Raw genomic sequence first — 25,275 nt, 5'->3', positions numbered from 1 at the left:
TCCCATAAAGTGTTGCCCACATTCATGGTGGATCATCCTCCATCAATTAAAGCAATCAGGTCAGTTCTTCAGGTGAGGATTCCTATTCAGGTGATTCTAATTTGTGACAAGTTGACATTAAAATTAGCCACAATAGTAAAGCACTCTTCATTGGTGACATCAAGCCATCTTTCAGTAAGAAAATACATCAAATTTATTTAGAATGAAAATAGAAATGTGGCTGTCTGGTCTTATCTTACAGTTTTAAGAGCTGCAATGCCTGAACACTGCCCCTTAGATTAGGCCTCAATTCAAATACCCACTCCAAGTATCTACTCAAGAACTTAAGAGAGATTCAAGTAAAGGTCTAAAACAATCACCTGCTGGGATGGGAAGAGGGAAAAGGGGGAATCTGTGGTTGGTATGTAAAATGAATAGAAAATTTCTTAATGAAAAAAAAAAAAAACCTATCACCGGTTAACCTCCTCATAAAATGGTCTCAGCTAATGGTATTGCATTTTCCAGCATGACAGAACAAACTTTAAAGACACAACATGGCCTCTTCACCATGCTGCTACCCTTGGCCTCTTCCTTGTGTTACTACCCACGAGCAAATAGCACTTAGCACCCATCATGATACCACAGTGCTTTCTTTCTTGGACTCCATATTTGCTTCCCTTTATCTATTTTCCAAACAACGGCTGCAGGTTTTTGGAAACAATGACCTTGTCATCTCCTTTATCCTTCAAATCCTAAAAGTGCTTCACGTGTGTTCTGAGCTGAAACTTTTCCTGGGGAGATGCTACATACACGTCTACTTATCCTCCTAGATAAAGTATAGATACCACCAATATTCAGCTTGGTGAACCAGTGAGTTTTATTGGGTTATTTACAGAAATATGGGTAAGGGGTTATTTACATGAGCAGAATTGACTCAAAGTCAGCTGCATCACCAAAGCCTACCCCAGCATGGGTGACAGCTCACAAAGTCTGGGAACCTGGATTGAAGAGTCTGTTCTAAGTGACTCAGTTGGTCTAAACCTCTTTCAGGCAACTCAACCAGGTTTCCCTCCTCCAGGTCTGGTCTCAGGGTTTTCATTCCCCCTTGGCATATCTGGAAGTCTTCCTTGCAGCGTGGCTTTGCCAGTCTGAGGTGGACTCTTAGCTTTTATTGCTTACTCTGGCAGGAAGGGGCCTCTTGAATCTTCTCAGTTTCAGGGACTTACTGAAGCTATTTTGAATTGTTTGCCTTCCAACTTAAGGAGCTTCCCTGTGAGATAACCTGTTCCTAGAGTAGCTTATCTACCTCTTATCCCCTGCCTAGAATGCTCTGCTAAGGTTTCACATGGAGGGGGGCTTGCTTTCCCCCGTCTTTGAATCTCAACAAAGACTAAATCTTTCCGTTGAATTTCCCCAGTCCTACATCTATACCAGGAAGTACCTCAACAGTCCTTGCCCCACTCTTGGCTTATTTCATCCTAGGCACTTAGCATCAGCTTACATTTATTTGCTTATTTGTTTAATTGCTTGTCTTCCCTCTAACACATAAAAGCATGTTTCATGTGCTGCTATTCATCTTTAGACCATAAATAAAAAGAATGCCAATCTTCAAGTATATATTTCAATAAATGTTTACTAAAAGAATAAATAAAGATAAAAAAATAACAGAACTTTTGTTTTTAGGCATAACTCTTAGCAGCGGGTGGAAATCTTTATAGTAACTACCATGGTAGGAAACCACCAAGGCTCTGAGTTTTCCTGAAAAGACTAGAAATTAGAGTGTTTAGCTGGGGAACCATCCAAACCCTGCTGTTTAACACATTGCTTTTCACAGTCCATTTGTCAAGTTCATACAACCATTTTTGAGTTTGACAGTTTTTCCTGGAGTATTGTAACAGTTGAGAACACAGGCTGATACAAAAATATTATAAGAAAATAACTATGGATTAATCTTTCTGCCATATTATGTGGAGATATTTCCAGGAACACTCCAGGTATAAAACGAGCAGGCCAAGTAAAAAGTCAGCACAATGAGTGTGTCCTTTCTTCCTAATGAACGGACGTTACCACCTTATAACCTTGGATCTCAGAACTGAAAGGAAAAATATCAGCTCAGGACCCCCAAGACCAAGTTCTCAGCACAAAGGAGATTTATTCCCCCCGATGGTGGGCAGGGAATTAGAAACAAAGAATAAGAGAAAAGACAGAAGATAGAGGACAAGGGAGAAGGGGAAAAGAACAAGGGAAAGGGGACAGGGATATTTGGCCCCCCTTGGGGGTGGCAAAGGACTGCCTCTGGACAGAGAGGAGACAGACATGGCACATAGGAAAATGGCAATTTATAAAGGTACAAGGAGAACCCCTGTGTTAGGATGTTAATTGGTCATGGTAATTGGGTGAACCAAAGGGGTCTTTTGATTGCTGGACTTCAATACTTTGATAGCTGGACCTTGGTAGTCAGCCTCAGGAGGAGGAGGTGAAGAGATAACAAAATAGACCTTGGTGGCTAGCTTTAGAAATGTAATCTAAAGTTTTTTAGTAAGGCAGAAGGAATGAGGGAGAAGGGCAAAGCCTACCAGAGACATGCTCACCACACTAGAGCTGGCCAGAGTCTCTTCAATGTTAGTTTAGTGAGTTTTGGAGATTAGACAACCAGAGGAGAACTATGGTAAATTCCAGACTAAGTCAACCAATGAAAGCTTAGAGCAGAAAGAACCTTCTTCTTCCTTTCGAGTCTCACTACCCAAGAGGGATTGCTGATGGGGAATGAACTCTGCTAGGCTCACAAGATACCAGGGGGAACACTATGCTCACAAGACATCCCTTCTGGTTACAAGTAATCAACTACTTCAAACCCATTCTGCCCAAACTCAGGAGCCCTTCCTCCTTGTCTTTCAGTGGCACTATATTTACATTGTCTAACTCTGATGTGATTTTGGAGAGAAACAGTTTGAATTTCTTCTCCTAAGATGGATGAGTGAACAGATACTTATTAAAATTATAATTCAATTTAATAAATGAATAAAAAAGTCTCATTAAAAAAATCATTGCCTTTGGCCTTAAAATAGCTTGAGCCATTCAAGCAAGATCTAGTGCATTCAAATTGGTATGGACACAGATGCCCCAAAATTCCAAGCATTTGGAAGTTAGCTCTGCTGGTAAGATCAAACCTATACTATCCATCTTCTTGTAGATGGTTCATACAAGGCCTAAAGGCTAATTGACATACAGAAACCCAAGTTTTATACCCTTCCAATCGCTCCTCCTCACTTAGTCAACTGTAGATGTGACGAGTCGGGTGTCCCAGGACTACAGATTTTCAGTTACGTTTAAAGATGATACATTCCATAGGTCTGTTAATATCAAGTGCTAAAGAGCTGTTAGAGAGAAAACAAAATCTTAATTTTGTTTTTGTTTTTGTTTTTGTTTTTTTTGAGACAGGGTTTCTCTGTGTAGCTTTGTGCCTTTGCTGGAACTCACTTGGTAGCCCAGGCTGGCCTCGAACTCACAGAGATCCGCCTGCCTCTGCCTCCCAAGTGCTGGGATTAAAGACATGCGCTAGGCTCACAACCAAAAATCTTAAATTTTTAAAAGAAGAAAGTACTATATATAATTACACACAGAGAGAGACAGAGATAGATACAGAAAGAGACAGAGACAGACAGACAGAGTCTCTTCCAGTTGTCATAAGATCTGTTAAACCAGACTTAGGATGAAGGCTCTGATTCTATCTGAGTAAATATTGTTAGCCTCTTTTTAAAAATGCAGTTTATTTCTGCCAATGATCACAACCACTTGAGAGCTTGGATTACAGCAGCTACCATGCCAATATCAAGCAACAGTCACTGCTGTATTTGTTTCAGGATTCTCTTTTCAATTTTAACACGTGTTTTCTATTAAAGTACTATTACATAGAAGTACTTTAGAAAAAAGAGGGACTTTGGAATGGACATGGTGGTACACATTTACAACTACGTGGGAAGGGAAGACAGGAGGATTTCAAATCTGGGAGTAGCCTGGGCTACATAACAAACTTGCCTCAACAATAATAAAAAAAAAATGTTGTTTATTTTCTGAGGGATAGCTATAATCATTATGAAGCATTATGTGTGAATGTAGAACCTCCTTTCCACATTCAGGAATTTCTTCTGTTACCTCAGCTGGATTTTCCAAGCTATCCCAAACACTGTAACCACACTGCCCATTACAAAAGAAATTACTTAGCAGGGGAAAATTTCCATTATTTTTGCCTGTAAGCTTGGGGAATTTGTGAAAGGGAACTATTTTTATAACTGGTATTTTTATGTAGGAGGTATGCCTGAAAATCAAACAAAACAAAAATAACGCCGTCCCATGGATGAATTATATTTTCATAAAATATATTTGAAATCAATAAAAAATAGTCCCTAGCAAATACAAAATGCCTGTATTGTACAAGCAGACAAGGGTGCACACCATGAAACATAGCTTTTATTAGATCCATGTTAGTCTTTGAGACTCAAATTAATTCTAACTATTTTCTATCTGATGGGAGAGAAAAGAGACTGAAATACAGCTGAGGGGAGGGCCATATGTAGAGAGAGCCAAAGCTTGGGTACTTGGAGAGACACTGTAGCCCTCTTGGAGAGAAGACATGGGTAGTTCAAGGAGGAAACAGTTGTCAGGTTCAAAGATTTCCAGGAAGATCAGAAGCTGTTTTCCTGTGTCTCTATATTGCGAACATTCACAGCTCACCCTCTGAGAAGGACACTGCAAACAGCTAATTATCTGGGGAGAGGTTTTGTGCTGCTGATGAAAGGTGGAGCAGTCAGGCATCGTGACAATGACAGCAGAGAAGGAGATAGTGTCAGGAGCCCAAGGGTGGGTCAGAGCTCCTTCTGGTCCCATCTGTCCTCCTATGACTGGGATTCTAATGCTGATGTCAAATGGTAGGTCAATTCATTCATTTTTTCCCTGTTCAGCAAATGCACCATTTTTCCCTTTGGATCATTAATGGAAAATAGAATCTATTCTTTAAATAACAGCTAGTTGGCAAGTTTCTAAAAGAAATGCAGGACAGAATTTCAAGTCAGGTTCAGGTTTTTTGCAGCACGAAATGGAAACGATGGCCATACCGGCATTAAGCAAAGTGATGCTGTGGCAGTAAGGGTTATTTTTAGGGTGGTTTGGGGACAGAGCCTTCCAATGTTGCCCAGGCTGGTCTTGAACTCATCTGCTCAGAGAACTCTATCCCTTCAGCTTCCTGAGCAACTGGAAGTACAGGCATGTACCATCATATAAGGTATGGCTATGGTTTAGCATGCCCAGTGGAGAACTTTCTGTGATTGTACAGGACCTAGAGGTCTCATAGGCATACCTCTACTTGGTAAAGCTTTGTAGTCAGGTAGCAGAGGAAAATAGCACTTTCTGGGGTCACAGTCTATTAATGTTGTCCATCTAAACCTTTTCTACCAGACTTTACTCTATTTTGCAGACAATAAAAATAATGGCTGGCAACAGCTAAATTGCTTCATGTGCCACAAGTTAATGAAAGAGAATTCAGTATTAGAATGTATATGTATAACATTTTTAGAGCTATTTCTGATTCAACCATGCATATATCAGAAGCTAATAGAATAGTTGATCAAATTTTATTATGGGCTACCTGAAACATGAGTTATATATGAATTATACTTAACCTCATTCAACTTTAAATGAAACACATATTATCCATGTAATGCTTCACAAACCAAATGCTTGCGACAACCCCACTCCCCTAGCTTGTCACACTTGCTGTACTGTTTCAGTCTGAACTTTGTTACTTGAATCTAGGCTACATTTATTTTCCCAGTAATGGGCATTGAATCTGGAACCTTGTTGCACCAAGCAATCTCTCTACCACTAAGTTATACCCTAACTCTCTTTTTCAAATTGTGTTTTCTGAGAAAGGATCTATCTAAGTTGCCCAGGGTGCTTTGAACTTACTCTGTAGCCAAGGCAAGAGTTAAAGTCAAGATGCTGCTGCCTCCTAAGTCTCCTGAGTAGAGTAGCAGAGGTTATGAGCCTTTGACACCATACCTGGCTCCAGTGTTCATTTTCACTTGAAAAGTGTCGATTAAAAGGAACTAGGAATTTTAATACAATTTCCATCTAAAGGATGCCTGATGATTTGATGTTGTCTGTATTGTGGTAAGAGTAGGTTACATACATATGTCTTTGTACATGGTATGGCAGGGACTGTATTAGTGTGTTTGTGGATATACCTTTAACAGTACTGAGAAAATTAGGAAAGTGAAATATTGCTGGTTTGAGATTATGCTGAGAAAACTGGGGCAAAATGCCTGATAGCCTTTGACAGTGTAAGAAAACTATACTTTCTATTAACATGCTTCCCTTGGGAATAAATAATGAGAGCTACCCTATTGGAGAAAAAAATGAGTCCTGCTGTAAGGGAGGCAAATGCCTTCTCAATGGTTTTCTTCTCAAAGAGGTGGATGACACAGTGACATTTCAAAGAGGGTTTTATGAGGAGTAGTCTTCAATGTTAGTGATAAAGATCCATGCTGTTTAATTTACTTTTAGGTTCAGAAGGACTTCATCCTTGAGAGCAAAGCTTTCTAACTTTTTTTTCTTCTTAAATGGCACTATTTGGTAATTATGCCAAATAAATTTTAGTCATAAGTAAGAGATTCTTGTGAGTCTTCCCTGACATAGTATGAGTATCAGAAAAAAAAATTGAAGCTTCCATTTCTATGACTGTCCCTGGCCACCACCATCCTCTGGGAGGGATGTTCTTTAACCAACAAGAAATCAGAAATTTAATCTCAAAAAGGAAAATGAGCTCCCCTGCTCACAAGACTTGAACCTCAGCTTATATTATCAAATGCTTAGGAAACCTAGAACATCCTGTTTCTCAGTAGAATGGTACCCGGAATGCTCTTCCCCTTTAGATCACTATCAAAAGGACACACTCTGCCAGAAACACTGTTAGAATCTACAGTTGAATAAACATGAGCATGAACAAAATCTAGTGAGAAATGGAAACAAAGATTTGCCTTTGCTTATTAAGGAGCTATATCCATAATATATGTGTATATATGTATGTACATATGTGAAATATATATATATATATCCAGCAACGTTCCACAATGAGTTTCTTCATTTTAGAATACTACTTGTCATTTGGGGCCACACACCTGGAAAATAAATGAGGAACAAGTACGAAACAGCCTGTCATCTATCCTTCACAACAATTTTGAGGGAGATAACATCTTTCTTAATTTCATATATAGAAACTCCAGATCAGAGTCCAAGAGGAAAAAATACACTTTTCCAGTGGGATCATACTAACACAGATGTCACAAAAACAAAGGTTTTGTTTGTTTGTTTCAAATGTACAAAGGCTATTTTCTAAAGACTGTCCATTATCCATCTTTCTCTCCTGCTATAAATATATAGTTCTAATGTAGTCTGAAGCATCTCAATTGACCATATTAATGACTAATGGTGATAATAGTGATTATAGATGACAGATTAAATAAGTAGACAGATGGCAGATAGGTAAGTAAATGGTAGGTAGGTAGATATAGATGGATAGGTAGATGATAGATTGCTGTGGGATAATACTCTTGTACACTGTAAAGATTTGTCACTCAAATTGGTTTAACAAAATGCTGATTGGCCAGTAGTCAGGCAGGAAGTATAGGCAAGGGAACCAGACTAGGAGAATCCTGGGAAGAAGAAGGGCAGAATCAGGAGTCACCAGTCAGATGCAGAGGAAGTAAGATGAGAATACCACACTGAGAAAAGGTACCAAGCCACACCACATGGCTAAACATATGTAAGAATTATGGGTTAATTTAAATGTAAGAGCTAGTTAATTAATAAGCCTGAGCTACTGGCTAAGCATTTATAAGTAAGTCAATTATTTGGGATGTGGTTGCTGGATATTTGGGAATGGGAAGTTTCTCTCCCACCTACAATTGATGAATGAATAAATTAGATAGATAGATAGATAGATAGATAGATAGATAGATAGATAGATAGACAGACAGATAGACAGATAGATTAGATAAATGTTTATATATGACACCAAGGAAAAGATAGGAGATCGAGACAGACCTATGACTGTCTACTGGATTTAGAACACCTGAGATAAGGTAACCCTCACATATCCTTAAGTCACATGATAACTTGAGTATAACTGAAGATAATTTAAGATAACTACAAAGAAAATCCAAAGTTTAAAGTATCTTTGCTATTCTCCACTTAACTCCTGAAACAGACTTATTCTAAATAATATCTGACATTACTTACTGCTCACTAAGTAATTTATGCATATAATCTCATCTTATTTTCAAAGATTTAAGTATCTTTTTAAAAAATCACACAATGGAAGTGTCAAGCTAAGACAGCATAAGTCATTCCCCCAGAGTCCTAGAACTAGTAACATAATCCAAGTCCTATCTAGATATAAAATTCTTCACCTTGACACTTATTTTCTCTCAGCTATAACAACAAAAGCATGTAAAAGATGGAAAGAAAGTAGTGAATTCTGTCTGTGTCTTATATATGATAAATTCCAGAATTATTAGAGCCAGATGGACATGATAAAAGATCATAGGTCTTGGCCTCAAAATATCAGGGATCTTGGTCTAATCTCCATTTCTCAGTCCTGTAGCCCTGGCAACTGATCCCTAAATCCCTCTAGTTTATTCATTCCATGATTCCAGGCTGTAATGTTGTAATAAAAACACGAAGTAGGGATTGTTATGATTTAGTTACTATGATCCATATAAGAAGCCAAATTGAGAATTAGCACTTTAAAAACTCATATGTCAGTAGTGAAAATGACCTGTGGGGAAAATATAGTGTCACAAGTAGAAGCATAAATAGACCTATGCAAACAATAAATCTCAGGAGGGCTAGAAAAGTTCCTGCAGATTTAACCAACAGTGGATCCAAAACAGAAGAAAAGACATCTGAGCTGAATGTGTACACACTTTTTCTTGACATTACTTGCTGAACAACACAGTATGACTCCTGTTTCTTCATGTTCAATTTATATTAAACGTTATGAGTAATTTGGAGATTATGTCCAGATAGGGGAAGAAGATGTGCATAGATAGATAGACTTTCTCTAACTGACTTGAGCATCTGAAGATCTGAGTATCTGAAGCAAGTCCTGGAACTCGTTCCCCAAAGATACAATGAATGAATAGACTATGATTTGATTCATACCCTGTTGAGCACTTGAACTTGAATCTCTTTTGTTCTATGAATAATATCATATTGCAAATTTTTGTAACTAATTTTTAGTGAAGTACTTATGCATGTTCTTAACCTGTAGCTATTTTTAAAGATAAAGAGCACAAGTGTATCTGTTATAGTGGAAGACCTTTAGGCTGCAATAGATGAGACCTTATTAGGGAATATTTTTTCATTTCATTTTTTTGTAGGCTAGACATATCAAGTAGTCTATTGTAAAGATCCATTCATTTAAACACTTCCTATCTAGAATGGAATTTGGCACCCACCACAGTGGTGATTATAATAATCAAAATAAACAAATCACTGGACAGATACTGTATAGTCAAACTCAAATCACTATGAGAAAGATATTCACAGAGACAGAAATGAGATTGGAAGCCATTGCCAGAGGCTGGGGCAATGGAGGAGGGAGTCAGAGTTAGAAGCTGTCTGTGAATCAGGACAGGGACTTGGTTTTGTGAGAGGAAAGAAGTCAGAATCAGGAGCTGTGTGTGAATCAGGACAGGGACTTGGTTTTGTGAGAGGAAAGGAGTCAGAATCAGGAGCTGTGTGTGAATCCGGACAAGGATTTGGTTTTGTGAGAGGAAAGGACTTCTGCGGATGGATGGTGAGCACAAATTCGCGGCAATATGACTGCACTAATGCTACGTAAAATGGTTAAGGTGCTAAACTTGCTGTTATTTATTCTAGTACACTGAAAATAAATCTAGGAAAACTACCCAAAACATGTAGTGACTTTCCTCACCCTCCTTAGTTTTTAAGTATTTGGATTCTGTGTGTGTGTTATTGGAAGGCTTCATTTTGTGTCTGACTCTAATATACCAAATACTTTTCTTCTCCAGAAGAATCCTGTCAATAGTACTGGGTTTATTGTGAGAGCAAAGCTAGGAAGGTAATGTTTTCTTGTGCCAGGAGTCCCAGTCCTAAAAGACCACAGACCACAAAGCTATTTGTAGTCTTTAAACTGTGGCAGCAAAATGCTATGAATATGCATGATTTCCTCCCAGTGGGACCCAGAAATAATGTAATTCAGGGAGCCCTCTGTGGGAGTTTAAAGATAATTGCAATACAGTTGTGCATTTATTCATTACTTTGGCCCCTCAAAATGCAAAAGCTGCCCATGACGTCTTTAGGATACACCCCTGCTCAGATAGCTGTCCAACCACAGTACCACTGCTGTCTTCTCTCAGCTGGGCTCCTCCAGTACTTCAAGCCAGTGCCTCTGCTTCTTCCTTTACCTATTGCCTTCTATCCCCCAAGCAATGACCAATGGTGATAAAATGCAAGTCAGATTCCTTTCTTTTCTATTCAAAACTCTTCAAACAAGTTTACATTTCCTTGGGAAAAAAATACAAAGTAATAGACATACCTTGTGTTCAGCATGAACTCACTGAATGAATAAAAGTATATAAATTAACTGAAGGGATAGGAGCACATAAATACTCCCTGGTAGTTAATGTTCTAGAGTACATTATTAACATAGCAGTGAATAAATATAAAAGTATTGTTTTCCTTTGGTCAAAATACGAATAAAAACAGTTGGTATAAACAGTTCTACATGGTGGGAAGAGAAGGCAGGGCAGGGGGGGGATGATGTTTGAACATTTCAGGGTTAAGAAAGGTGGAAGGGTGTGGTACTGCAGAGGAAGAAAACTGCAGGAACCAAAGTTTACTGGTGTTGATTCATATCCAAGGAACACGATAGCAGAGAAGCAGAGTATAGGAGGTGCCCTGGGCAGACTCTGGAAGTGAGCACCAATCTGCAGCAAACACTGCACAATTGGAGTGTAGAACTGAAAATAAAAAGATGGAAAAACTAACAAGACAAGGGAAGGGTAGATTCCCGTACCCCTAAGGTCTTTATGATGTCTCTGACTAGCTGAGAGCCAAGAATGTTAGAGGACTGAAAGGAGACCATGCTGCCTTCTCTGAGGGACAGCTCAAACAAGTGTATGCAGCTCATGAACCATGCTTAAGCTAAAGCATATGTCTTAAGGGCTTAGCTTTAACTTCATCCACATCAACATGCCTCTCATCATGAAACTGAACAGTGCACCTCATAAGCCATGTTACAATTCCATCTAAAAAGTTACATTCTATGAGAGAAACAAATACAATTTATATTTCTTAATTTTAAAACTCTACTAATTTTTAAACTTTGCTTAATCTTTGAACCTAATTGTAAACTGTAGCTCTTTTAAACAGTATAACTTCAAACCCCAGAAAATTAGACTTGGGGATGTAATTTTGTGGTAGAATGCTTGTCTAGATTGTACAAGGCCCTGTGCCCAGTTCGCAGCATCACACAAAACAAATACATAACTGCAACAAAAGCTGCCAAATCCTGTCTGTAGCTGTTGAACACCTTGGGGCATCTTTTTCTTACAACCACACTCCAACCATCCTCTGAGGCTGTACTTACTCTCTGCTTATTACTCTTCTCCAATTTTTTTCATACTGACTTATCCTGAAAGTCTTTTCTCTGATGGGCTCCACAACCAGCCAGGCCATGTTACATTTACTGCAGCAGGAGGCATTGCCCAAATAACTTTATTCCCATCCAATGCAAGATGAATGACTGCGTATTCTTAGAAATACCTAAGAATTCAGAGACTACTGTCCCTGTGTGCCTTTCTTGAGGGATCTACTAGACAGCAAATTTCAGACCATAAAACTGACCAATGACCTGTAGTGATATGCTCAAAATATGGCTGCTATGCAGCTCCAATTTTGATACCTTCCCTGGATGATAGCATCATGGAAGGAAAAGGCCAATTGCAGTGTGCTCCTCCTGATGAAGCTGCACATCATCTGCTAAAGGTCAAATGTGTGTGCAAACTGCCACTAACAGTTTGTTTGCAGAAAACACCAAGGACAGTTATGTTAGACTCACCAGGAAAATGCAACCGCCAAACTCAAGACAAGGAAATGATGCAAGGAATAAGAAATGGAAGGGGAGCCACAATGTAGCACAAATCTTAGAAGGTCTTATTAATAAAAACAAACCCAGAGCCAGGTTTTGGGATGAACACTGAAAGATCAGAGAAACAGAACCAGCCACAGCTGACCTCACTTCGCCAACTTCTCAACTGATCCTCTTTCCTCAGACTGGAAGCCTCTGAGTCCTCATTCAGAATGAATCTCATCTGACCTGCTGCTCAAAAGCCTAAAAGCTTAACCAGCTCTAGTTCCTGGTCCTCGCACCTTATATACCTTTCTGCTTCCTGCCATCACTTCCTGGGATTAAAGGCTTGTGTCACCATGCCTGGCTGTTTCCAGTGTGAATTTGAACTCACAGAGATCCAGACAGATCTCTGCCTTTGGAATGCTAGGATTAAAGGCATGTGTGCCACCATTTTCTGGCCTCTATATCTAGTGGCTGTTCTGTTCTCTGACCCCAGATAAGTTTATTAGAGTGCACAATATTTTGGGGAACACAATATCACCACACCACAGTATAAAAGAGACTTTAGATGCATATTAAGTAATCATTAGTGTAGGCCTTGTTTGAGAAACAGTCAAGAATTATGATAATCAGGAAAACATGCCTACCAAGTATAAACCATTGAAGGGTCTATCATGGTTCATGCATGATAACAGTACTGGTTTTAAAAATTGTTCCAATAGATGAGGGGCCCCCAACTGTCTCAGGCCCTCTGAATAGCTTGATCTGTTTGGGAGGCATCCAGGCAGTGGAACCAGATCCTTTGCTCAGTGCATGAGCTGGCTGTTTGAAACCTGGGGCTTATGCAGGGATGCTTGGCTCAGCCTGGGAGGAGGGAACTGGACCTGCCTGGAGTGAGTCTACCAGGTTGATCTCAATCCTCTGGGCTTTGCCCTGGAGGAGGTGGGAATGGGAGGTGGGGTGGGGGGAAGGGGTGGGAGGCGGGAGGGGGAGAACAAGGGAATCCGTGACTGATATGTAGAACTAAATTATATTGTAAAATAAAATTAAATAAAATAAATAAATAAATAAATAAATAAAAATTGTTTTTAATAAAAATTGTGTTGGGGAAGTGGACCAATTGGTAAAGTGCCTGCTGTCCAAGCATAAAGACCTAAGTTTGGATCCCCAACACTCATGTAAAAATCAGGCCATGGTAGCACACACTGTAATCCCAGTGCAGTAGGGAAGTGGGAGCAGAGAAGGAGGATCCCTGACATTATTCACTGACTAGCTGTCCTTGCTCATGTCCTGGCAAGCTTCAGGTTCAGTGAGAGAACCTGTTTTTTAAAAGTAAAATTGGGAATGGCAGACCCTTTATTGATCTCTGGCCTACATATTTGCACATACTTCTGCAAGTTACATGCACATAACTGTTAGAAATCCAGGCTTGCTCTGTGTGTAAGGAGAAATCCATCTTGTGTTCACAACTGGGCACATACAGGATCTGACAAGAAAGGATGGAGGTAAATTTCAAAGAGAAAATCCCTCCCATACTCCATGTCCTATTGCCCACGTAATTTCATCTTACATCTTCATATTGCAATTCAATGGGATATCTGAGAAGGGACTTACAGAGCTGAGATCTCTCAAACTGAGCGTATGAGGCTGTGGATGCTCAAATAGTGACCAAATTCCTTGTTCTGTGAACATGCTTGAATATGGTGGCTTGTACCAAAGGAAAATGACTTAGGAGTTTAAATTTTACGTTGTTACTCATCTCTATCTTCTCTCTCTATTTCCTTTCAGATATTTGCACACAATATACTTAGGTATTCGGAGCCGGCAGAGTGGGGAGAGTGGCAGGTGGCGGTTTTACTGGAGGATGGTGTATGAGTATGCAGATGTGAGTATGCTGCATTTGCTAGCCACCTTTCTGGAGAGTGCTCCACAGCTGGTCCTGCAGCTCTGCATCATCGTACAGACTCACAGCTTGCAGGCCCTCCAAGGTACGGGCTCACAGTTTGATTTCTGAATTGGGGGAGAGACTGGCTACTTTTGTCACAATCCAAGGATGTATGATGTCCGTTGACACAAGCCTCTTGTATGTCTGCTGTTTTGCACATGACTTGTGAATTATGCATGATATTTCTTCCACCCTTGCCTGTCATGGTCATTTTAGCAGAAAAAAATCTGATTTATGATTTTGCACTTGGTCCCTATGAGCATAGAGTCAAAGCCTGGTTTTCATGTTAGAATAATTTGCAAAAAGTTACAAAGACAACAATAACTATTATTCTCTGTCTAATATATATGGATAATACATACCATTGCCTTTGACATTAAGAAATAGAAAGGGACAAATGAAAAAAAATGTTGCCTTGATGATTATTTTTAAAAATCATATGGAAATCTTATGAATATTTAACAATATATTATTTCTGTACTATAGGCTTTATGGTAGATTGATAAGTATCTGGTTAATATTTTGTTCTGCCATATGATCAGCAAGACTGTTGCATTTATAATAAGTGGCTAATGAATTCCCCTTAAGTGCCTGCCTTGAGGAGATTTCTATCAGGGTTCAGGACAGATGCTACAGGCAGCTAAGGATATTAATCTGAGGGATATTCAGTGAATCTAAGCACACTGATCTCGATAGTCCATTCACTTTATTCTTCTAAGTCAATTCCATCTACACAGTTTCTTTTCTGTTCTCATACTTAGCTCCTCTCAGTCCCTCCTGCTCTCAGTCCCTTCCACTGTTCTCTCATCTCTATCTAGTTCTTTCCATCTCCTCTTTCCATCTCCGTCCTCATCTTTGTTCTTCTCAATCAATTCTCCCTCATGCTCTCAGAGAACCAGTATATACACATGCAGTAATTCTTTGGCAAAGCAGTTCCAGGCTTGAAGTTTTCAGGGTCACCGAGAGAGGTGATAAGGATCCACAATAAAGCAATAAAAGTCAGCTTCTAATTACAACCCAAAAGGGGAGTGACTAAAGGAGAGTTCTCTGGTAGGGTCAACTAAAGGCTAAGATCATTAGGGAATCTAGGAATAGCCCCTGGCTGAGGAGGAACTAAAACTTAATTTGCACAAGAAAGGAGCTTAGCACCTATCACCTGCCTGGCCTTGAAGTCAATTTTCTTGGGTCAGTGGAAAGTAACTACCTTAACTCAGTAACTAGCAAGTGGCTAAAAACATCATCCCAGGAATGTGAGCACTAAATCTCTTAAGTTAGGGTCTTGTGTAAATAACCCAGGGTGAAGGTAAGGAGTTGAGGATTTAATTGTTAGTGGTTCTTTTCTCTATCTGTAAGTAAAATGAGCTAATGTTTATTTCTCTGCATTTGTCCTTGGGACAAGGTATCTTTGTTGAAATACTTTCGTCTGGAGAATAGCCCTGGCCAGATATATGTTAGTGAAAAATAAACACAGCAGGGGACTGTTATGCCCAGATTGTGACCCCCCAAAGAGACCACCGTAGACCTTGGATGTCCAGATGCAACAGCAAGGTTTATTCTGCAGATACAAGTCTAGACAGGGACTCATTCCTACACCCAATACAGTGAGGCAGGGAGGAGTGCCTCTTTCTTGGGGAAGTTAGTTTTTATAGGCAAAACCCATAAAATTTCTTAGAGGGGAGGGGGTTAGTACGGGTCCATCCTTGATTGGTCAAGTTTTTCCCGGGCCTGGACTTTACCTTATTTTATCTTATCTGTTTGCCCTGTCAGGAGTTTTACAACTCATCTCCGGGGTCTGGTCTTGTTATCTCTGGAGAGGGGCATCTCGTGGTTAATTGGTTACCATCAGACATCCTGACTCTGTCCTTTTGTTCCTGGGGCTGGCGCCATCATTTCTGGGGACTTGAAACTGGCCTGGCCTGGATCACAGTCCCCAAAGCTGCCACTGAATACTTTAGGTACAGAATGCAAAAGTAAGGTGTTTTCTAAGTTTACAAGTCTCCAGGGAGGCTCTTCCAAATCTCTCACTCACAGCAGGGAGGTGGGAAGGAGCCCTCCCCTTTCTTTGTGAGGCTAGTTCTTAAAGGCACAGACCATATAATTTATTTTAACCCGCCTCCCTTTTTAGTCTTTTGGTCTCTTTTGGTCGAATATCCTGACTGTTTTCCAAAGTCCCTGTAGCAGATACAACCACCTGGGGAAAAGGGGTCTAAGTTCTTATCTACACTTAGGAATCCTGGTTTAAGCTTCTCTTTGTCTGTAGGGGATAGAGTGGGGGGTTTTACTGAGGTATCACAGGGACAGTTGTCCAATTACCCCAAATGTATAGGGAAAGTTGTGCCCAAGATTGAGATGCAATCGTGAGATTACATGTACACATAACATGGGAATGCACAGTAAATGGGGAGAATCATAGCTGTTTTTGCACAAGTTTACAACAAGAGATAGCCAATCGATTCAAAAGGCAGTAATTCTAAAATGTCTTGCATGATGATTTCCTCTAACGGAACCCTTAGTTCTGATAGGTTGACCTTCTGAACTCTAGTTGTCACTGCTGTATATTCTCATGGACTTTTGCTGCCAGTGGCTCTCAAAGAGTGGCCCTGACATTTCTTTGGGGGGTTGATGCTCAGAACCATCCTAGAACAAGGCATGAAGATAAGATGGTTACTATAGATTGATAGGGATATAAATTGGTATAAGTATGGTGAGTAAGGGACACTTCTAATTAATATGTTTCCTGGTGTGTTTCTCAATCATAAGCAGGCTGATAATGTCTCCTGAATGTCCGTGCTGTTTCCTCCTCAGCAGAACTGCCTGAGTTACACGCAGCATTACCATGCTCTGTCATGCTCCATCTAGAGACTCGATCTGAATGGTGTTTGGAATTTTTAGTGTCTTTGTAGTTGTTATGGAAAGAGCATGATAAATTTGTCTGGGTGTTTTCAATTAGAGATAGAGGCCAAGGTGAATATGACAGGAAAAGAAGGTGCTGTGGAGATGAAAATGCCAACTGTGCTTTATCTGTTTATTCTGAGCCAAATGTGAGTGATTTTGACTTGGAAACAGAGTCTTGGTTATAAATGGCATGTTACACCATGGGAAAGTTCACTATTTGTTGTTATTTGCTTATAGTTTTTATTGGATTTTTATTATTAATTAAATTTATTTATTTTACATCTTGACCACACTTTCTTCTCCCTCCTCTCCTCCCAGCCACCTCCACCTCCCCTCTGTGCCCCCATGCACTCCTTCTCTGTTTCTGTTCAGAAAGGGGCAGGCCTCTCATGGTTCAACAAAACATGGATATCAAGTTGTGGTAGGACCAAGCACCTTCCCTTTTATTAAAGCTGGACAAGTATACCCAGCATGAGGAATAAGTTCTCAAAAGTGAGCCAAAGCATTAGAGTCAGCTCCTGCTCCCATTATTGGGAGTCAAGGCCGGATATGCACATGTTTATTATATGGTTGTTTTAGAGCAAATCAGTCATCCTGTCTTTCTTCAAATTGACTGGTCATCAAACAGGGTAACAAAGTTCTCTCTCTCTCTCTCTCTCTCTCTCTCTCTCTCTCTCTCTCTCTCTGCCTCTGCTTCCTGCCTCCCTCCCTTCATCCATCATGTGGCACAGGCTGTCACATGATGGCTTTGAGAAGTACTCTTCCAGAAAAAGTGTTATCAGGAAGAGAATCATTCCTGAATAATAGATGTCCAAGCAAAGGAAGATCAAGCTATACAACTGTCATATATGTAGAGGGCCTAGGTCAGTCCTATGCAGGTTCCCTGATTGTCAGTTCAGACTCTTTGAGCAACTGTCAACCCTGGTTAGTTGATTCTGCAGGGTTTTTGTAATGTCCTTGACCTCTCAGGTTTTTAATGGATTTGTTAAGGACAGAAACGGACACAGCACAGGCTGCCCTCAGATTTACTGTGTAGCAGAGACTGAACTTGAGTTCTTTATCTTCCTGCCTCTACAGTCCAAGTGTGGAATTACAGATATCTGACATTTATGCTCAGTATCATAGGAACTTTTATAAGCACAGAAAAGAAAATACATGAACTAGTGTGTTTATAAAACATATACTAGGGTCACTGGACAGGTGAGCTATAGACAGACAGGCAAGGGATTTGAATTGCGTCCTTGTCATATTTTCAGCTGCAGAGTTGGTAGAGGATCAGTGTGGCAAGCTTAGAAAACTTCCCAAAAGTTAAGAGGTGGCATGTCTGCTGCAGAATCAGATAATAAGTTAAAAAGGACAGCCCAAGATATTTTTCCCTTTTCTATAGTCACAATGTTTTCTTCAGTCAAGGTTGAGCTGTTTTTAGATCTTTAAAGAATATGGCTGCTTCAGAGAATTTCATTCTGCTCACAGAACCCTAGCAGCGAATGGCACATTACTTCAAAGATTCCTGGCCCAACTCTGATTTTACACTAGAAAGCCTTGTTTTCAGAAACTTAAAACAAAAAAAGCACTCCAAAATATGTAGTTACAAGTGTATACTACCATGCTTGGCCCAATGCTTAGCCTTATTTATCCTAAACAAAGCAACCAAAGTTTGGGTTTCTTTGATTTGAGTCTCTTCATTGACACAGTTTCTTTTCCCTTTATCTACGAAGCCCTCTACATTTATGCCATCCATGTGTGGGCTTATATACTGGACCTCAGTGTTGGCCAAAGAAAGCTTACTATCAAGTTTCAGAGTACTGTGGGGAAGCAGACCTGTGTCATTCCCCAGGGGATCAATGCCCACAGTGACAAAACTATCAGTAGAATCAGGCAAGCCATTGAATGTAGACGGCAAGTAAGCCCATGAGGTTGTTTTTATCATTGCTGATTTTTAACAATGAAGGGGCTACGATGTTGTGAATGAAAACACACAGAGCAAATAAGAGGCTCTACTACAAACCCTCCACAGCCAGAGACCAGTTCAGGCTACTCACTGACATGGATTACCAGGAGGCATGTCTGCTCACAGATGATCTTTAAAAATGAGCCACCTGATGAATGAAATTGATGTAGGTTATTAGAACAGAGCCTTTTCCCTCTGGAGAACAACAACAAAAAAGGAAATTCAATAAAAGAGCTTAATTTGATGTGCATTTCATGCATCTTTAGTGATGAAATTCTTGGGATTTGAATGTAAAAGCACAGTCCTCTAAGCAGATAATCAACAGGCAAGAAACCTGTGAGGTATTTCCAAATATCTCTCAATTAAAATCTCAAACCATTCTTATTTAGCAGGCTGAGAATCATCCTAAATCTGCAAGCCATTTCATGTGACTATGACTAAAACTACTTTTATACCATAAAAGGAAAATCACTTTTCTTCCCCAATTTCAACCATCTCTCCTCTGAAGGACACTATAGGAAACAAAAAGAAAATCAAACAAGAAATATGACATTTTAAAAACAAAGGTTGAAAATTGAGTTCTCCTTGTGAAAGTGGGTGATGCCCAAAACTCTGTTAACTGAAAATCCTTTCTCTCTCCTCACTTATTGAGTCATTAAGTCAGTGTGGCCTCATTGTGCTGAAGGCTGACAGGCTTAGGGGAGAGCTGGCAAATATAATCATCCTTCAGTTCCTCCTGGTCCAGGAAGACAGTCTGACTGCTGTTCTGAGACCATGAATCAGGACAGAGCTGTATCTCAAACCTGAGCAGCCGATACTTTTCATCCATGCTGTCAGCCGAGTTCTGTTAACATGAGCTAGTAAGCTGCTGCTCTCTGGAGGTGGAGCCGTCCTGGGGCCAGCTCTACTGTGTGTAAGGAGCACTTAGGGAGGTCCAGCTATGAAGGACAAGGAAGTCAATGTGCCCTGTGCTTCTTGGTGCCAGAGTACCCCCCATCTCCATCTCATATCCCAGAAGGAGAGGGAGATGAAGGCAGATCAGCAGGGAGAGAATGGGGACTGAGAGGCAGAGGTGGACTGTGTGCTGTCGCTTCCCTTGGCAAACAAGCTCCACCCTGACACAATCCCTTATGACCAAGTAGGTCTCCCACATCACATCCACCCTTCTCCTTTTCTTCCATTCTCCTTGTGGTTATCACCGAGATTGCTAGACCCTGTTGCACCTACAAATATAATCAGCTTTTCTGTTGGCACTGAGTGAAACTTCAATTCCTGAGCAAGTTTCGAAGGTCATTGTGTCACTTGATTTTCTTCAGTAGTCATCACATTCTCTTCCTCTCTACTTTGAGGATGTCTGAGCTTTCTTCCCTCCTCGGAGTCTCTGCACAGGTGTTAGCCTTGCCTCAGACGTGAACCTCCCTTATGCCTTAGCCTGGTACATCCATGCCTGTGCTCTGAAACACAGTGCAGCCTCCTCTGCTCGGCCTGCTGCCTAGTCCAGTTTCTGTGGCCTACTTAGTATTTCCTCATAGTATCCTGAACTTCAGCCAAGATCTGCAGGCAGCTCTCACATCATGGCTAAGCTTCTATTTGCCTGTGTGTACTGGAGGATAAAAGTGGTACCTAATTCACTAGACTGTGGAAATTAAGTGAGATAGTGAATGCAGAGCGCTTGGCAAAGACAGGTGGCATATAGCACTTCTTAGACTGTAATGTGCATATCATCTGTCTACTTGAGGCTTTTGCTAAAATAAAAGTTCTGGGGGAGTGAGTCTTAGGTGGGGGTCTGATATTTTAAAACAAACAAACAAACAAAAATAACAGCATGTACAAGTAGAAAGAACAGTCCAGATTTTAGGTGCAAATTAATGGGTCTCCATTGAAAAGAAAGGACAAGAAATTTCATTAAGAAAGAATGACCAGACCTTTTGACAGGCATGGACAAGAACAAAGGTCCAGGCAGGAGTGTGCCTGAACCTGATTTAAAGGAAGCCTGGTGACAATGAAAACAGTAGGTCTTCCAGAACAGCCAGTCTCTAAACATTCATTCTGAGATGTCACAAGACACAGAATTAGAAAGTCCTAATGATACAAGGGAGATTAGGACTTGGAACAAGTGACCAAGAACTTAGGAGTTTGGGTTCCATCATAATGGTGAAAGCACAGGTCAAAGGTTAGTGGTCAGACTTATGCCCACATGGGCTATCAAGGAATCAGTAAAATGGCAGGCTGGGTAGAAGGTCTCTGAAGTCATTTTTAGCTTTGTGTTAGTGATTTTCTGATTGTAGTGAACCCTCACATGCCTGGGTTCACATCTGTAAATTGAATTAGCAAAAATATGCAGGAAAAAGTCTTGGGCCGTAAGTAGATCTGGTCAGAGCTTGTCTAATTTTTTTCTTGTCTTTGTGTTTTAAGCATGATGATTTACAGAGCATCTACATTGTATGAGGGAATCATAAGCAATACAGAGATGATTTGAGGTACATGAAAGGACATGTGCAGGTGTAGATATAACTCCATTTTATTTTAGATGTAAAACTACAGATTTGACATATGTAGGAAGTCCTGGAGTTTAGTTTGTTTAAAGACATCTCTCAGAACCGACTTATGTCAGACTGCCTATAGACCTTCCTCAGGAGAAAAGCATTGTTCAGTGTCAGAATTCCTCTGTCCAAAGATGTACTCCATACATCAGCCATAGGACTGCTGTGTAGGCCCACAGTGTACTGTGTAACATTTGCAATGACTATTTCTGTGCCACAGTCAAGCACAAATACAACGCAGTACTGGGCTCTGATATCCAAGTATACATCTGGCTACATACTGAAGCCTCATTCAAAAGCCATGTGCCAGTCTACCAACCCAAATATTCCCATATTTTTCCAAATGGTTTTAATTCTTCACTTTTAATTTCCCACTTTGCCTGATATGGTTGGAAAGATGACATTCCACCTTTCAAGTATATTTACTTGTGGTATTTTAAATGAGTTATTGACTTCTGTGTTTTGAATATAAAATGTCTCCCATAGGTGTACAGTGCTGTTGAAAGATGGCAGAATCTCTGACAGGGGACTTAGCAGAAGAAGCTTAGGCATGGAGGGTGTCCCTTTGAAAGGGGCATTGAGACTCTGGTTCTTCCTCTCTTTGTTTCCATATGTTGTGACACAAACAGCATCTTCTACCACATGTTCCCACCACCAGGAATTTCCTCACCATCCACCCAAACCACCTTGACAAGTCAACCATGGACCAAAACTTCCAAGATTGGAAGCCAAAAGAGACTTTACTCTTTATAACCCTATACTTTGTTAGTTAGCTAACACATGAAGAAATACTGTCCCCAAGCCATGTACTCAGGAGAGATTTGGTAAGCCAAAAGCAAGTCACTTATAGTTCTACTTACATCTGCTCATATTTCAATGTCCTTGTGTGCATTTGAAATCGCTCTCTTTGCCAGCAGTTTTTCCTGATCCTTTGTGAAATTGGAGGGGCTGCAATGTACCTCAGTCAGTAGAGTTCTTGCCTAGTATGTAGAAGCTCTGGATTGCATCCTTGACAATGAAAAAACCAGGCTTCCTTTCTTGGGAGGTGGAGGCAGGGAAATCAGAAGTTCAAGGTCATCCTTATAATAGCAAAATTGAAGCTAGCCCTGTACCCTGTATCAAACTGAAGGCCCTAGAGCCCAAAAGTTCTTTTCCTGTCTTGCTTCATGTGAATCTACTGGAGAAGTCAGCAATTAAGGGCTTTCCTAAAACATCCAGAAAAATGTTGTCGCCTTGTGTGTCATGGCCTAATAATGAGCCTCAGGACCTAAATCTCAGGCTTTTTAATCTAAGACATAGTAAAACGATGCAGACAGAGCCAGCCTCCTTGCTAAGGCCTCCTCAGAGAAGAACCTCGGTCCTTCACCATTTCTCTGCCTCCAGCACTTATCACCGAACCTGCCATCTCCACATCTGTATTTCTGCAGAAGAAGCAAAGCGCAGAACAGAGTGCAAATCTATCTGTTTTGCAGTTTCTATTTTAATTAGTTCATTGGCATATTCATTGAATGTCTGTTATGTATGTAATGGTATGTGAAACTCTATACAAAATTTGCCCTAAAACTTCATATTGTCCTAAATTTTATAATGTAACACTACAAACTACATAGAAAAACATATTTAGAAATGTACATATGTCTATGTATATTCCAGAATTCATGATTACATTTTCTGGATGCAAGCATAGGAGGAGCCCTCAAAGTGTGTGTGTGTGTGTGTGTGTGTGTGTGTGTGTGTGTGTGTAACTTCTTGTTTTATTAGCATGTATTAAGTATGCATAGGAACAGGTTTTGTAATGATATTTTCATCAATGTATATAATGTGTTTGAATCAGATTATAGTCACCCCATCATCTTCTCTCCCACTCTCACTGATCCCCTTCTTTCTGTAATTAAGAAAATGTTTTCATTCATTTTACACACCAGTCAAAGATCCCCCTCTTCCCTCCGTCCACCCCCCCCCAGCCTCCTCCCAACTCACCCCTCAACTCCTCCATGAGAAGGTAAGGCCTCCATGGAGAGGCACATCCAGTAGAGACAAGTCCAAGCCCTTCCCCCTGCCTCAAGGCTGCACGAGGTGTCCCATCATAGGTAGTGGGCTCCAAAGCCCCCTCATGCACCAGGGATGGTCCCCTTCTTCTTCTCAATGAATCCTCTCTACCAGGAATTCTGGTAAGGGAGACTTACTAATGGCTATGCCACTGAAGAAAATGTCTCCCTCCCCATCAACCATTAAGTGCCCACAGTTTGCTTACCTCTTCTTACACTTCTATCTGAAGTGACCTTTGTTCATTCTCAAACAATTTAGACAGATTTCAGACTCTAATTTAAAAGGAACCACCTGATACCCATGTTTGATCAAATCTTCCTTTATTTACCATATTCAAACACAGGTTCACAACCTGCAAAGAATGGCAGTCAGCATTGTTACTGACACAGTAAGAACTCACAGGGTATTTTCCTCCCTGCAGTGTTCTGGAAGTGCCCAACATGTTCCCTCTGGCCTATCACCAGAGTTCTCCCTAGGTTGAGCTGAACACTCAACAAGAGTTTGGCTCCTTTGGCTCCTGGAATTGTTTATTTTAATGTTCTTTGTATTTTAAACTTAAGCTCTTGCTGTGTAGTGTGGTTAAAGTAGCTTAATGCAAACTGAAAGATGAAAGATGAGTGTGAAGACAGAATTTTGATAGCCTAGGGAAGGTTGGGTAGTACCAGGGTAGAGTAGGAAAATTCCTCACTTTAGACCCTGGGTGGAGGGTTTGTGTTCTCTACTATGCAGTGGATGGTAAAGGCTGTGCCCTGCCTCTGCCTCCGCCCTTCAGCATGCTCTGTACTGCCTGCCTTGCCCTGCACAAGAGCAGTCTGCAGAGCGGCAGTCAGCCCCGAACTGCTATAGTTCTCACTATAGTGTCTGAGGCGGATTGGTGCTGGGCTTTTCCTTTTGTGATGATGTGATAATTAGAGGACCTTCCCCTCCTGGGGAAGAAGAGCATGTCAGATATTTCAAAATGAAGACATCATATCAGCAATCACATACACCAGTGCCCGAAGGAAGAGAGAATAAGAAGCAGCTGCCCAGGAAACAAGAGATGAGTGCCTAGAGGAAGATATACCTGCTTCAGGGCTGGGGCCAACAAGTTTCTCAGATCAATAAAGAAGTGCACACATAGGCACATTCTGGATGACCAAGGGGACCAGATCTTAATACCACTGAGACTACCATGAAGCAAGCCAGGCAGAGCAAGAATATGGCATATGTGAAAAGAGAAAAGTACAAAAATCTGGTTTTGCAGATTACAATTGGTTTTATTTGTAATCTTTGAATCAGGCAGCATGCTGGGCCCAAAATGTTACAGAGTTCTGTGGGTAATCACAATGTCAACTTATACTCCTAGCCTTAGAAAAGCAAATGACACAACGAAAACCTAAGGGAGGTAAAGATGGCCCAACTAGTTACATCTTATGTCTTAAAAAATAAAATGTAAAAGGCCTCTTTTGAGCAGTGGACTGTTTATGATGACTTGACATTCAGCTACTTTTCACGAGAGTAGGGTCTGGTGACCTAACTCATCTATTTATATCAAACACAAAGAAACCTTCAGCAATTTGAACACACAACTGTTATATTCTCACTGCCCAGAAGTAAATGCTTTCTCAAGCTATGGGGTAAGTGATAGCCAAAGACAAGAGCTGATGCCTAGAGACCAGGGCTTTGGAGGGCTGGATAACAGGTTCTAGCTTGAGCTGGGTGCCAAAATAAAGAACTGCTTGCCACCCACTTGCACCCTCCCACTAGGGACACTTATTAA

General features: G+C 40.6%; 1 protein-coding gene across 1 annotated transcript in view; it reads left to right on the top strand.

Annotated features, from left to right (window-relative positions):
• The window catches only part of Xkr4 (XK related 4), a 419,460-nt gene that overhangs the window by 242,728 nt on the left and 151,457 nt on the right, over positions 1-25,275 (top strand). The window contains exon 2 of the mRNA XM_028858803.2: positions 13,922-14,121. Coding sequence (XP_028714636.1) covers positions 13,922-14,121 — 200 coding nt within the window. The remainder of the gene's footprint in view (positions 1-13,921; positions 14,122-25,275) is intronic.

This window comes from Peromyscus leucopus, chromosome 2 (genome assembly GCF_004664715.2).
Source record: "Peromyscus leucopus breed LL Stock chromosome 2, UCI_PerLeu_2.1, whole genome shotgun sequence".
Taxonomy (NCBI): Eukaryota; Metazoa; Chordata; class Mammalia; order Rodentia; family Cricetidae; genus Peromyscus; species Peromyscus leucopus.
This window is presented reverse-complemented; position numbering and strand designations above follow the sequence as displayed.